At 33.7% G+C, this 16,556-nt stretch overlaps 1 protein-coding gene across 5 annotated transcripts in view; it reads right to left on the bottom strand.

Annotated features, from left to right (window-relative positions):
• Nucleotides 1-363: 363 nt before the first annotated feature.
• LOC149541727 (pyruvate dehydrogenase E1 component subunit beta-1, mitochondrial-like) overlaps nt 364-16,556 on the bottom strand; it is an 85,883-nt gene continuing 69,690 nt past the window's right edge. The window contains exons 8-17 of one of the 5 annotated variants that reach the window (XR_016355365.1): nt 12,028-12,153; nt 11,785-11,918; nt 11,513-11,585; nt 11,363-11,428; nt 2,527-2,565; nt 2,301-2,425; nt 2,077-2,191; nt 1,432-1,501; nt 1,253-1,332; nt 364-686 (exon numbers count right to left, since the gene is read on the bottom strand). Coding sequence is in view for 3 of the 5 variants with exons in the window: in XM_089796851.1 (XP_089652977.1) it covers nt 1,433-1,501; nt 2,077-2,191; nt 2,301-2,425; nt 2,527-2,565; nt 11,363-11,428; nt 11,513-11,585; nt 11,785-11,918; nt 12,028-12,153 (747 nt within the window). In the remaining 2 variants the exon portion in view is untranslated. Of the gene's footprint in view, nt 687-1,117; nt 1,502-2,076; nt 2,192-2,300; nt 2,426-2,526; nt 2,566-11,362; nt 11,429-11,512; nt 11,586-11,784; nt 11,919-12,027; nt 12,154-16,556 lie in introns of those variants that run through there. The other 4 variants (XR_016355366.1, XM_089796851.1, XM_089796850.1 and 1 more) reach the window with 4 other exon arrangements.

Here is a 16,556-nt window from a genome sequence, read left to right as displayed (position 1 = left end):
TTCAAAACAAACCACCCTTATAAATGCCAAGCCAACTTTGAACCATTTATTAAAGGATGCAACTGTATAGTTTTATTACAAACATTAAACTTAATATTGAACAAATATGAATGATTGGAACACTTACTTTAGTCCCCAACAATGGTATTTAATCCGAGGAGATTTTGATGCCATAAATAATCAGGATGTAAATTCCGTCAGAATTAAGTTACAGCTTCTCTAAGTGGATAAAAAAATAACTTCTACTTGAAATGCATTGCATTGATGTCACCTAAGTATTTCTGATCAAAATCTATACTCAAGAATGGTGAACACTCCCTTAGGATCCCTAAAATGCCAAACAAATGAAAAAACTCAACCATGTGCAAAATAAATTTGCTCACATGCAAATATCATTTAATTGCTAAATTTATAGTCATCCAATCAAAATATCGCTTATGGTTGATCTTCAAATTTCCATTGAATTGACATCATCACATCCAAAAAAGTCAATATTTTGAATCATAGATTCACCATTCTCTTTCATTCTAATTTTTATGCTGGACATTAAGACTGTTCCAAAGCGGACTAATTGTCCCCAATTTATGAACACATTTATATCATCAAAACAAATATTTGTATATTCTTCAGATTAATGCCCCCTTTGTTTTGCCTATTGTCCCCAGAATTTTGAGGCATCACCACATCTGCAAAAGCTTGCAGAAATCATTAAAAAAACTATGGAGGCTAGGTCACAAAATTAGTCCACAGATATTGTTTCATTTTAACATAGAAATTCAATGAACTGAAGATCCCGAATGAATATCTTGGGATTACTGTATCTCAATATAATGCAAACAAATAGATATTTTGGGATGGCCAACAAAGTGCTTATAATATCATATATAATTATTTATGTTGTATTTGAAATTTGAATGCAGAGTACCAATGCAATTTCACCCATATGGTTACAAGCAGCAACTAAAGTGGTTTAATAACTTAAAAGTGCATGAAATTATTTGGGCCAAATCCATCCACGATGAAACATTTCATGCCATCTAACAACTCATTGTTAGTCAAAAATAAAAACTGGTGTTACACAATTTAATTGTATGGCTCATGTGGGTTCCAGACCAAATGACACCAAAATTTTGTTCTTAATTGAACTGCAGATGATAACAGGTCATTGAAATTATTTTTAAAGAATCGTTTTCCATCAACTGACCACTAAATAAAAGTAAGAGCTAAACACTCTGACATCATAAAAACAAACCTTTCCAGCATTAAAAATTGAAGGGCCAGCACAGATGGAAACAATCCTCTAACCAAAAGAAAGTTCAAAATGACCATGCCCTACACACATTAGGATAAATATGAATGCATCATTTGGCCACATTAACGTAGAGTGAATTTCATTTCATTTTGAAAAAAAAAAAATTAAAATTAATTTACACTAGGCAGTTGCACTCATTGGAACTTCTCTGTAGCATGCCCTCTTTGCAGCACGAATGATGTCTTCTACCTGTAAAATGTAAAAAAAAAAGTTAGTTCAAAGCCAATCAATACCAGAGAAGGCACCTTCTTAAACAAAAAAGTTTACTAGTCATATAATCATAGAACACAAACCCATTATTCCTGGAACAACCTTTTGCAGGTAGAAACTATCATCATATTTCATTGATCTTCATTCTAACCTCCTAAACCTCATCCCACGGCATGTTTCATAAAACTAGACAATCCTAAATTCCACTGGCCACAATTTTTATCAACAAGTTTTACGAAGTTAGAGATTGCTGAAATCCAGAATCAACCAGATATCATACCATGGCATGTTTTATGCTGCAATGTATTTCCTAAAATAACATATTTGGAGAACTGAACAATGCAACCAGCCAACTCAATCCAAACATGAAAACCAACCCTTAACATTTCCAAATTGATGATCAACACCAGCAACACAATTTAATAGCAAGGCCGCGAGGAATCAGCAGCACTTTCCAAAGAGAACAAAGCAAACATAATCACAATAACTATGAAAATAAGTTGACTTTGCAAGAGAAATAAAATAAGGAATACACAAAAGATTCAGAAAAAAACCTGTGGAACTGCTAAGCGCTCCAAATTTGCAGCATAAGGCATAGGAACATCAGCCCCCGCAATTCTTTCCACAGGTGCATCCAGATATTCAAAGCTTTCCTCAATCACGGAAGTACTGTTCAAGACATTTAAATATGATCACGTGACAAAGGGATATATCGTCCCAATACAGGTTAATGTCTCAGAAAGAGATACCTCGAGAAACAGAGAGAAAAATATCTTACCAGATTTCTGCACCAATGCCATGTTGCGGAAAACCTTCTTCAACAGTCACCAGCCGATTTGTCTTTCTCACAGAAGCATTTATTGTAGCTCTATCCAAAGGTCGAATTGAACGAAGATTTATAACCTACAGCATGAAATGTTAACTATTACCATATTACGTGAATCTTCATAAAACAAATAGCATTGAAAATCAATGCCCATAAGAATCAAATTGAAGAGATTCACCTCAGCACTGATTCCTTCTTTTGCAAGTTCTTGTGCCGCCTGAAAAAGAAATTTGTAAAATTATTTCATTATTGCAATTATTTGCACAAATCTAGTTTTTACTAACAAAATAAACATGTTTTTAAGAAAAGGAAAAAATAAAACTGCTGCAAATGCCGATTCAGATTCAAATCCAATATTGCTACACTCTGGTCTCTATTTTTCAACTCCAAATGCCTATATTTGTATTCTGCTGCTGGTTAAGCTCTTTATGTTATAAAATTAGAATCATTCTGTACAAGATGGTGTATAAAATTTCACAATTCTCATTTATCTTTCCTAGAATTAAAACTATCAGAAAGTAACCATACTTTGCTCATGGTAAAGAATTATAAATAAATTTTCCTTCTTAATATGCATCAAAACATAAGGTTACAGCATATCGCATTTATTACTAAAGCTAGATGAGCATGTGACTTGAAGTTTTCTTGGTGCACTAATCTTAATAGAGATGTTCTCCGAGAAACATATTGTTAACTCTAAAATCTTAATGGGCATGTGAAAGCACTCCTTCCTCGGCAAACTACAATGCACTCCTAACAAGGTTACAGATCATGGTCAGTCTACTTGCTACGAATCCAAAGTAGAATCGCTCTGCTAATAAATGCAGACTCCAGTCCACAGTTTAAGAAACCTACCTCTGCAGCTTCGTGAAAGATCACCTAATGGCTGCAGCTATCTTTAATACAATAGTTTTCTGAACCCTAACCTGCTTAAAAATTTCAGAGCTCTCGTTCAAGGGCATTTCAATGCCTGTAACTGCATTTATGTCTAAGTTAAAGATCATTCTAGCTTTTTAGGACATCTGCCTTCTTGATGACGCCCCATGCTCTCCTATTGTGTTTTCCAGTAATGGCAGCGCTTTAGTTACAGCTATAGGTAATTCTCCCTACAAATTCAAGCCAAAAAAAGAAAAAAAATTCTTTGCTTGTAGATCAGGGCGTGGCAGTTTCTTGGTTGAACAATGCATATTTCTGAAAGCTAAGGCTTAGGATTCAGAAGGCTGAAAACAAGGAGAGTTAAAACCTCTAAAATGTTCAGAGTCATCTCCTGTTTTGGTATTTGGCAAAGAAGTAATGGAAGGATAGGAAAACTTTTCAAAATGTGCATTGATCTGACACTTAAACTGTTTGTGGCCTAGTTTTTCTGAAATGCACAAAAGGATATCCAGCAAACTGGGGCTGCACATGCAGAGAGCCATCTAAAAATTTACCCATGCACAGATTTTTTTATTGCAATGTTTAAGTCCCTAAAGAGAGACTTTATTCTTAATGATGAGGTTTGGTTATGGGGAAAGCATTCACCCCTATGAAACCGTAGTTTCGAGAATTCAACCCTTCAATTGAATCTTTTCTTGATTTTTGTTGCCACAAATGCTTTGAAACTTTCACTCGTGAGTCTACATGACAAAATTCTCCATGCACGGAAGTTCAACTGCTTTAGGTAATTTGAAGGAGTCTCATTTCTTCATCGCCCACTCAAGTCTTCAACTGTCAAACGATCCCTAGAGGAGCTCCTTTATTTCCTTAATTACCTTCCAAGAAGTCTTATTAAGAAGCTTCCTCTGGTGGATGATGATTTATTTCCTTCATTGTCAAAGAAGTCTATTGAGAAGGTTCCTGTAATGTCCCTTGTCCAGTTCTATGGGATTTTGTAATGTTCCCTTGTAGGATATCTTTAAATATCGGGACAATCACTTTGATTCCTCAAATTTACACTAAACTGTGTGCAATGATCCTTGCTAAGTCTAATTTGGCAATATAATTATGCCATGGTGATGAATAGTTTACTTATTGTAATAAGATTTGTTGACTTTGATTATCCTTGATGTGCTTACAACCATTCTTAACCAAACAGGCGGATGCTCAAAGGGAAGATCCTCTACCACATCTGAATTAATCTAATCCCTCACATTATCATCGGCCTCAAATTTATTTTGTTCAATCCAAATTGTCTTTGCCGTTATGCTTATCATTTAATAATTAAACAACTCTGCTTGATATTCGCTGTCTATCATAATATTTGGTTAAGGGTCGTCACTTTTAACATGGCTTTATAATCACCACTTATTGCTGTCATATATATGCAATACTATTTCATTAATACTTATTGGTTGATTGTTTGATTTTATTATCACCGCTGCCAACATTCTCTTTTCAATTATTGTGTTTAGTTTTTATAGTTTTTCTTCATGTCATTGATATCATTAGATGACTAATGCCTTTCTCTGACCAATCCTTAGAAATGTCCATTAGATGTTGATTTGGCAGACATCTAATTGTAGTTTAACTTCACCGTATCAGTCCTGCCAGTTCCCAACCTTTAGAATACAACACTACTCTCAGAAAACAATTGCTGTTCCTCCAAATGTCGATAGTTATGTCTTTGATACTTGCCTATTAACATCAGTTCTTACATGGCCTTGACGTCTATTTCAATGGTGACACTTGTATCCCTATTGCAATCTGCACCATGGTGGGCTATATAAGAGTCACTTGGTACAGACATGTCTCACGTCCCTTCAATTCATCATTGTCCATAACAGCTATCCCTAAAGGCATTCATAATGGCTAATCTCCAAATCATGTCCCTTCATTATCACCAGCTCATTTCGACTTTAGACTTGTATAGTTAGTCTTAGTTTTCCATACATAATCGGCTTCTTATTACAATACCCATTTGATTGTATCTGCTTCCTCTCATTATATATTCGATGTCTAATAAGTTCAGTCCCATATGTGGCCTGTATCCTCCTCATATTATCGTTTTCTGATTTGGGGTGTAGCGGTGCTTTCTGATATATTTTGGGTTTATTAATTCTTACTTTATTTATATTATTCTCTAACTCCATTGCTACCTTTAATACCTCCCTATCATTTCTGTGCAACTACATGAAGTTATTGTTCAGGTTGAGATAGTCGCTGCCAACTTCAGCTCAACTTGGGACTGGTTGACGTGACTCAGCGATGTAATATCATGTGTCAAGATAAATCCTATTAGTATATCCTTGTTCATATAGTTTTAGTTTATTAATTATTTTATTATTTTTATATTTATCATTTATATATTATAATATTAATATTATAATTATGATTGTGTACATTACATTATAACTTTGGTCATTTATAATATAATTTTATTATTTTTCATTCTTTCTATTTATATTAAATTACATATATTATTATTTTATACTAATAATATATTATTATATTAATAATAAATAATATTTATTCATTATTTATTAATTATGTAAGTATTTAATTATTCTAATTTCAAATATTATATTTACTATTGTGTTATGATCAATTTTGATCTTCAAGATAGGGGACACCACGGTTCTTTGGGTGGATGATGGTTTATTTACTTCTTTGCCTTTTCAATGATTAAGTCTAAAAGATTCCATTGGCATATGCCCTAAAATGTAAAAATTTCGAAGTCACATGTTCTCTTTGTTGTCTTGGCCCTACTCGACCCATTATGTAATATTCATGTTACCTTTGTGTTTAGTCTCATGTTTTTCCTCCCTTTATATCTTTGTCATGAGCCTGCCTTTAAAAAATGTTTAAAAGTTCCAAGAACAAATGACTTTGAGACAATTTTGAGACTTAGGTGGGTTTACATGACTTTCCTAGGTGTCATTTGCTATGTCCCCATTCACCAAATCCCCACCTTGACTTATCCAGCAAAATTTTGAGGTTCGTTCTTGATATCATGTCAAATGTACCTAAACCTAGAAATTCCAAAATCCTACTAGCTTTCTAAATATATGAAGGTCTTTGACAACTTAATAAATCTCATACCACTCAAATAAATCCTAAAATCTTCTCCTTAATACTCTTATGCTTTTCTTGAGTTAAACCCCTTGAGTCCTATGGGTACTGTTATCCTTTAGACATTCCCTTCCACCAATGCTCGAGGACTTGACCCCCTCAAGTTCCAATCTACACTATATGGATAATTCCCAAATTTTCCCCTGCCATGATGCTTAAAGGTTATTGTATCTTTGAACTCCAGACGCCAATCACTTTTTGGCCTTTGAAGCCAATCACAGGTTGTCATACCTTTTCAATTGCCACCTAGAATTGCATAATGCATCCCTAAGCTCCAACCCTACCGGCATGATGAGCTTTACAAGTCCCTTTGTTGATGTTTTGTAGTTTTTGTCGGATAAAACTCATTGAATGTATATATGTATAATCATATTCTTAATAAACAAATGTTATTGATAACTAATAAGAGTTCGAGAGACATGTCTCTACCGAGACATGCCTCTTAAATGTAATATACATATGTAATTGAGAATGTAATTTGGAACACAAATTACACACAGTGTTAATACATTTACAACAATCCTCTAAAACAACATGGTATCAGAGCCTTGATACGAACCGGCTGCATGCAGATGGTATGATTTCGAAAGTTCGAGTTCTGTTCAGACACTCTCTTCACAAATCTGTGAACGCATACCAAGGAATACCCGCGCACTCTGTAGTTTCATTACCCACTGAAAACTCAATTCAATATCATGCTGTGATCTTTACTCAGCAGCAGCCAATGAAACAGGAGTATGAAGTGAGCACACCTGTATGGATATCCAATGTGGCAAAGGAAATTCCAAATTTGATTCCAATGCAAATGATGAATGTGCTCTCTCTACGTAGCGCATGGAGGAATTCCTAGTGAGACCACCATATGTACCTTCTCACAGCTTACGAATATATTTTGGAAGCCACGTCAGCTTGAAATCCTTGAATTGCTGTATCAGAGGTAACAGTGCAAGCAAATATAATATAATGTGGAGGTATATATCATAAATAAAGAAAAGGCAAATAGAGATTGCACATGTCAATAAAGAACTGGTTGTTGAGTAGACTTTCTTAATATGTTGTTGACCATTTTAAAGATGATAATATGTGAGCAAAGATGTATGACATGAATAACATAAAATAATCAGTGAAAGTTTAAAGACGACAAGTGATTAATAATTACATAGACTTCATAGTATAAAACAATAACCCGTGTAGTGTTACTGAGCACCCATGTTTGGAAAAGCCATGCTCACAAGGTATTGAATGTGTTGGGCGGTTGATTGAAGTGAGCTAATGTTGTTGGATGACCCTTGATTCAATGGCTCACAATTTCTCACCAAGAAATCACTCATGCTATGTGGCTCATGTTGCAGCATATCCACAATATGTAATGAGAACTGTAGTGTCAAAAGAAGTATGATCTACATAGATGATAGGGGCATTTGCGATCAAATTTGTTGAAAACATTATTACAATACCTTAGCAAACGTGAAAAAGGTAAAATAAAGATAAGCTTCCACGGATATACTACATGATGAAGCCATTTGAAATAATTGGTATAAAACACAATTGTGGGACCCAAATATATGTACGTAAAAGGTAACTATGCTAACATGTTTATAAAGTTATGCTAATGTTCATGATAATATTGTTATGGAAGGAATTCCTTATATGATAATTAGGAATATAAAAAGAAATGAAATTCATAAAGATACTGAATATAAATAAGAATGTTATTTTAAATAATAAGAAAAGGATAATAATATTGTTTTGAGAATAGAGATGATATTATTTGTTACTACTATTATCATTATAAGGAAAACTATATATTATTATTATCCTTGAGTATTATACTAGTCTCTCTTATTTTTTATCCATAAGTTCTATAAGAGCTATTTGCCTTGATCTTTTCCAAGAATATTTTTGCAGGAAAAGGAGGATTCATATCAGATTCAAAGGGAGTCTAACACTTCTGCAAAGGTAAAGGAGCTCAGAAGATTGATGTTCAGAGGGAGTCTGACACATCTATCTCAAGGAATGGATAGAGGATATGTTTCAATTTATCTTTGAAGATCTTGATCATATTAGATTCAGAGGAAGTTTTGACTTCATGTAAACTTTTGCTATCATGCATATGACTACATGATTTGATGGGCCTACCCTCTGTGTACATCATGGGGAAGTGACGACCTCCAAATTTTCATCACTTGTATTTGCAAAAGTTATTGGAAGGTGACGATCATATGTTGATATTCTACAGGCCATTACCTTATTGAGTACTTGGTGAATATCATGTGTTGATATTTTGAAGACCAATACTCATGATATCAGATGCGATATCAAACTTTTTGATGTATAGCATCAGTTGAAGTAATATTAAGTACTTGAAATCATGATTTATATGAACTCTATTTTATAAAATATATATATATATATATATATATATATATATATATATATATATATATATATATATATATATATATAATTGTTCACAAAATGATGCAGGAGCATCTTGCATGGAAAAATTATTGGCAAAAAAAAAAAAAAAAAACTTGAAAAAAAAAAAAAAAAATTGGAAAAAAAAAAAATCTGGAGGAGAGAGAAAGTGACGAAAATTAGAGGAGAAATAATTAAAAATAAAAAGGAGAAAAGAAAGGAAAAGAGGATTTTTATTTTCGAGGTGCATAGGTGGCATAAATAGAAAAATAAAAATAAAAAGTTGTCATTACATTAATCGAGGTGTGTAGGTGGCATCTTAGAAGCTTGTGGAAAGTTTCTTAAATCTTGCATTTAATATTTGTTGTGATCCATAAAAGAAATGTAATTTTCTAATTGGGCCACATGGTGGTGCTTAGTTGTAATTCTAGAAGGTTATGGAAGTTTTAGAAGGTTGTGGATATTGTGTAGGAGGAATTCTAGAAGGTTGTGGATAAGCCATGCATAGGGTGGTAAGTGCCTATTTAAGCAAGGCATATGAGCATTTCTAATCAAGCTCAAGGGGGAAGCTTGAGGAGTAGAAGCTCAAGGGGGAAGCTTGAGGAGTAGAAGCTCAAGGAGAAGCTCGAGGAGTGGAAGCTCAAGGAGAAGCTTGATATCATCTTGTGGGTGTTGTAACGATCTTCAAGTATAATAAAAAATTTTGTGAAGCATTTTTTTTATTGGTCTCCATATTGTTGCTTTCTTGATTGTGAGTGGGTAAGGGTGGTGTGGCCCTTTATCACAAAATGACTTCATCAACATCGGGCTCTTGTTCTTGAAAAGACTATTGTTATCAGGGCCTTGTATTTATCTGTTATGTCGCCGATTGTAAAGGAAACAAATTACATTTGTTATGGTGGAAACTAGTTATTAGTTATGCCCACAGAGGCATGACCCTACATGGCCTTTGGCCACGTAGAGTCATATCTCTACGGGGACATGACTCTCTATTCTAATATATATGATGCCACGCAGTCGTTGGGAAATATATCAATATCAAGGCATATACAGTCCCAGCGATTGCTCTCACTGCAGGTAAATAAAGACAAGTTCATTGATCCTCTATTCCTATTCAAAGCTGATAAATGCACCATTCAAATAACACCATCAGTCTGAGATATGAGTAAGTTAATCTGAATTTGTACATTCTGCTATAATAATTTATCTCTATCAGAGATCCTTTCATTTAACAAAACCTTATTGAGTAATTGGTGAATATCATATGTTGATGTTCTACAGGCCATTACTCAAAATATTTGGTAAATGTCATATGTTGATATTCTGGAGACCAATACTCATGATATCAAAATGTTACTCAGAGTATTTGGTGAATATCATATGTTGATATTCTAGAGGCCAATACTCATGATATCAAATGTGATATCAAAATGGTAAATATCTTCTAATCAAAAATATTCTTAAAATTTGTCATTCCTAATATTACCAATGGTGTAATATCTATCCCGTGTTTATCCTCCCTAGCTAAGGGGGAGTGTTGATGTTTTGTAGTTTTTGTCGTCTACATATGTAATTGTCTTGAGAATGTGATTTAGAACACACAGAAATTACACAGTGTTAGTACATTTACAACAATCCTCTAAAAACGACACCCTTTGTTTCCAAGGAAGAGTATTAGTGATTGTGCAAAGACCCAACCCATCTCAATATAAGCTCTTAAGAAAGCTTTCAAGACTTTCTCTACTTGGGAAATGGCACTCAATATCCTAGCTCTCCAGCAAGCTTCTGAATTTTCTTATCAACCTGTCTTTTGCAACATTGTTCTCCTCCCACTGACCTGATTGTATGCAATCCCATACTTCCACTGCTCTAGTTTCCAATAGGAAACATTTCAAATCAAAGAAAAATATTTCTTAGATGCTTATATCTGGTAGTAAGAAGGAATATGGACTGCTGTCAAAAAGTTAAAATCCAGCATCAGGTATTATCCAAAATTCCAGATTTCAATTCAAAGGTGGTGGCCCCATACCACCTCACTACCTTTGCACTTAAAAAAATTCAGCATCTTCACACAACCCTGTAACAGAATTCATATTTCTTCCCATGCAAGCTATAGACGAAACGTAAATCTACTAACAATTCTAACCATATTCATCATTTTCCTTGATGACAACTCCTAAAACATAGTCCTGGAAAGACAATGAAATCCAAGGGAATGTGATATTGTAAATAGGTGAGATATGCAATTACAATCAATATCAGATGATCATTGTTTTTGTAATTTTTGTGGACTACACAATTTTATTTTCCACTTTGTGAGAAATAAACAAAGCAAGATACATGCAACCTGAAGCTTCAGCTGCCACATTTTCACCACAATTACAGATCATCTTTGAAGCAATAATTTCTTTTGTTGTCAACATGTTGCTGAAAAACTGAATTTCTGATGTAAAATTCTAAGATGACTATATGATCATGATAAGTTGATCCCAAATCAGAAGAAATTCATTTTAAAAAATGAAAAATGAAATTTTAAAAACAAAATTTACCTGCAACGCATAGCCAACCATTTTTGAAAAAGCTGTGATTGTCACATCCTTACCTTCTTTCTGAATCTACAAACAAAAGATTACTGGATAAGACATTGATTCCAAGAATTTTGAACATACAAAACTAGACTAAACAAAACATATATGTACCTTTGCTTTCCCAATAGGAAGACAGAAGCTAGAATCAAGAGATTCTGCTGAGACCGGAAAAGACTCTCCATACCTGTCATGATTCAACTTAGCATTGAATGGTTCTAACTTAGAAAATGTGCATTTTCCTTCCATATAATTATGAAATGTATAGCCATTCAAAGTTTAAAAATATTTCTTTCAAGATGATTTGCCTTTCATAGTATCATATTATCAAGCAAAGTCAACAAAAGATTATATGCAATTACTGAAAGCATGCTTGTTATGCTTACAGCAATTCGTTTTCAAGAAATATAACAGGATCTGGGTCGCGGATGGCAGCTTTCAACAATCCACGAGCATCTTCTGATGAATAGGGGACCAAAACTTTTAGCCCTGGGCAGGAACCATACCATGCAGCATAACACTGCACAACAGATAAGATACCCAGTAAAATGACAACCATCTTGAGCATCTTCTCCTTTTCTTTAATTCTCTCACACACTGACATGGACACAAAATGACCAATGTTAAACCTGAGAGTGCTGAGCACCGACTCCAGCAGCAGCTCCATTTGGTCCTCGGAAAACAATAGGCACATTGATTTGACCTGCAGACATATAATTTGATTTGGCTGCAGAGTTTATGATGTGATCAATAGCCTGCGAACAATAAAATGCTATTTTCAGGCACACAAGGACCATCATATAAGATAGTCAATTCAAAATTAACATCTGAAGTGTGTCATTACCATATAACTACAAAATATCAGGGACATCAACATAAATGACAATGAAAGATATTATGCTATTAATTTACATCATTATCATCAAACATAGGTTCAAAATTTGTGCTCATAATGCTACTCTTGCACTGCAAAATATGTTGTTTCACCTGCACAGCTATTAAGTAAGCAAAAATGTAAAAACCAAATTTTAATATACCCAAACACTATGTAAAGGTTCCTTCACCATCCAAGTTGCACACATTATTCTTAAGGTATATATAATTTACCTGTCTATACAAACATTAAAAGTCATGGACTTGAATAGAAATCTGTTTTATCATTCATAAGCTGAGGCATGCAGATCACAATCTAAGTAGATAATGGACCAAGAATGTAATAAATTGAATACCATAGTTGCATGGGGACAGGGGTACGTGGGTACCTAAGGTACAGGCACAAGTACAGGTATGACAATTTTCCAAAACAGGGGATGGGGGTTAAGGTACGTCAATTTTTTTTATTGTAATTTTAATATTTTATAGGAAACCTGAAAATATGAGTCATGACATTTAGAGTTTTCAAGAACAGTGATATGTTTGCAGATGTGTAAGTTTTCACTGTTTCGGGTTCAAAATTGCAATATGTTTGAAAGAATATATATGCTATATTAAAATCAAATAATCAGAAATCCTACATATTTTGAATCTAAATGCATAACAGAGAAGGAAGACATTAAATATGAACAAGAAGATCATAAATGATTCAACAACATATTGCAAATGATAAATATTAAACTTCTAACTTGAATAGTGATAAAGTTTAGCAGTTTACTGTTCAGTGTTAATCAATTGACAATATTGTAGCATAGTTTCAAAGTGATTACATATTAAATTATGCTTCATAAACAGCAAGCTGTTAAACAAAAATCCACAGCATGGAGAAAATTTTACTGTTTTACCTCCAAAAAAATTAACAAGTGATAAAATGGAGTTTTCCCCTGCAGGGTACCTAGCCCAGGGTATACCCTGGTACAGGAAAAAATGTGTCCCAGTACCTGGTACGGGTCCCAGGGGTCTGTGTACGCATACCCGTGCAATTATGTTGAATACCCAATAATCATCACATTAGGATGGACATAGCTGTTCTACCATTGACTACAATATTCTGGTGTGCGTGTCTCAAACACAGACTTAAGATTGCATGTGTGACCTTATCCCATGCAAATTGCTGGTAAAAGAAAACATAAAAAAGCTGAAAATTGATCTGTCAGAGATACTGACTTCCATCTTTGAAGAGGTTTATGCTAATTGCAATTTGTATACATGCCCAAATATATGTTTATCTAACAATCAGACTTACACTGAAAACAAAATTGAATATATTACAGAAACCAAAACAAGAATGATGAAAAGTTCTTATTGCTATGCTTGAGAAATTAGATCAGATTTAACATTAGAAATTAGTATAGAGCTGGAAATGAATCAACGTGGAAGGAACAAATCGCAAGCATAAAAAGAAGCAACTAGCACTTATGTTACCAGAAACAGGAAATGAAAACTGCAAATCCAATGCAAACATGACAAGAAATGGAATATTTTGAGGTTGCATATAAGAAACAGATTTTATACACACATATATTTTTGAATACCGTTAAAAATAGAAAAATATTTTCTCTTTTTAAATAACAGTATAATATAAAAATTAGATCAAAAGTTTGAAGTTTCTGTTTGTTGCTTAAAAGATTATTGCCAAAATTTAAGTAGGTTCTGATCATGTTCTCAGAGATTATTGCTGAAAATAAAAATGCCTAATGTCTAACTTTGAGTAGGCTTTGTTCATTTTCTCACCAAATATCTTCTCCAGATAGGTATATTAGCAACAGAGTTATCAGGAACAGGAAAAATGGCAGAGAATTTGTTCATGGTCTCAAACAAAACAGAGACTCCTTGTTAAACATTAACTATGATATTCATATTGGTCTGAGAAGTGCAGACCACACCTTAATCTTCTCCCCTTGTGCCATACGAAAGCAATATATACACTATACTTGGTGATAGGATGGGCAGCAATCCTTGGCAGTAAACATATCTTGTACTAACTATAACTAATTGTTATGTTAGTTAAGCAATTATGTTATCTCCCTTAAGGTGCCGATTTCTACAAGCAATGTATGGGCCAACCTATAGAGGATCATGTCCCTTTAAGGGACATGCCTTTTGGTCTTGGTACAAGGGGTGAGTGTTATTGTAGTTTGAGGATACACAATAAAAATAAGTCTGCTCCTTCAAGCAATACGGCCCATACGAATTTATTGTAGAGACAATTAAATTCAGAACAGCACTCAATATTTTGATAACTCCTCCTACATTCAACAGTTAAAGAAGATTATCTACAGAAACTCAAGGGTACTTGAAAGGTCTGATTTTATAACAGAATTTGCAGAAACTTTACATGGTATCAGAGCTAGTAGTTGAACCTAGGCTCTGCAAATTAAGTAATCAAACCTTATATACATCTAGGATCATCCTCCTATCTTCAATGGCATACACAATCAGACCTGAGGACAAGTTTGATGGGAAAGAACACTTTGATGCCTAAAAATTCATAATCATGATGATTCTTGAAGAAAATGATGTAAAACAATTTGTTGAATCAGCATCCAAACAACCTACAGTTGAACCTAATAAATCTATCTAGAGTAAAGGAAATAGGAAAGCCATTCAGATCATATCAGATGGAGTGAAAAATGATATCGTACCTATGCTAACAAAACATCAAACAGCATTTGCTATGATGAATGCACTACTAAATGCATATGAGGTTAACAATGCAACTAGAGTTCTCACACTAAAAAGGCAACTAAATCATATACAAATAAAGAAGGAAGAAAATTCTTACTTCCAAAGGTTGCTAGCCTAAGAGATGAACTTGTGAGTATAGGAACCATCATTAATGACACGGAACTAACACTCATGGCTATAGATGGATTACCCGATTCATGGGAAACTTTCGCACAAGGAGTAAGTGTCAGAGATAAACTTCCTGACTTCAATAGACTTAAGGGAGATTGTCTTTAGGAAGAATCCAGACAATTAAAGAAAGAAGGGAAATTGAAAGCGAAAAATGAATAACTTCATGTTCTTAATACAAACTTCTATAAAGGCAACAAGAAGCATTTCAAGAAGAAAAGGGGTGATCAAAAGAATGACATACCTAAGAAAGATCTATCCAAAATAAAATGTTTCAGATGTGAAAAGTTTGGACACTACAGATTTAATTGTCCTGAGAATTCTAAACAAGTGAACCGTACAAATGTTACTAGGGAAGAAGATAACTATGATCTTGAGAATCATGTATTATATTTGTCACTATCAAATGAAGTCTCAAGTAAAGCATGGGTGACTGATAGTGGATCATCTAGACATATTACAGGATACAAAGAAGCATTGGACTCTATATCAAAAAAGGTTAATGGCGAAGTCACCATCAGTGATAGTTCAACAAATTTTGTCAAAGGAATTGGAAATTGCACCTTGAAACTAAAATTAGGAAATTCTCTTCTTCTCAAAGGAGTACTCTATGTACCAAGAATAAAAAGAAATCTAATCTTGGTTACAGCACTTAAAGATGATGGACATAATGTTGCATTCATGAACGGTAAAGTAATGACCTAGGCTAAGAACTCCTCAATTAAGAAAACAAAATTGATTGGTCAAAAAAATGGGTATTTGTATGAATTAAATTCAGAACCTAGTCGACCTATTCAAGCCTTAATTCATGAAGCTGTGGATATAAATGAAATATGGCAGAGAAGGTTAGGACATCTAAATTTCAAAACCTTATCATCTATGGAGAAGATGGTTACTAGTTTACCTAAACTAAATAAAGATCACTCAAGAATGTGGAAAGGATGCGCTTTGGGTAAGAACACCAAAAGTCCATTTCATGATAGCACTAGAAAAACTAACAATGTTTTGGAATTAATCTACTCGGATTTATGTGGACTTATGTCTATTCCTTCTCTCAGAGGATTCTGGTACTATATTATGTTCGTAGATGACTTCTCTAGGAAAACTTGGATTTACTTCCTAAAATGCAAATAATCAGAAGAAATCCTAAAGAGATTTAAAGAATTTAAAACCTTAATTGAAAACTTATCAAAACATAAAATTATAACTCTTAGAACTGATAACAGAGGGGAATACACCTCAAATTTGTTTAAAAGGTTTTGTAAAGAAATCGGAATTAAGAGGGAGTATATTGTTCCTTATAACCTACAACAAAACAGGGTAGTAGAAAGAAAGAATAGAACAATTATAGAAGCTGCAAAAGCTATGA

This window comes from Cupressus sempervirens, chromosome 8, assembly GCF_028749045.1.
Source record: "Cupressus sempervirens isolate cs-2001-9-10 chromosome 8, ASM2874904v1, whole genome shotgun sequence".
NCBI lineage: Eukaryota > Viridiplantae > Streptophyta > Pinopsida > Cupressales > Cupressaceae > Cupressus > Cupressus sempervirens.
Note: the sequence above shows the minus strand (reverse complement) of the source record. Positions and strands in the feature narration are given on the sequence as shown.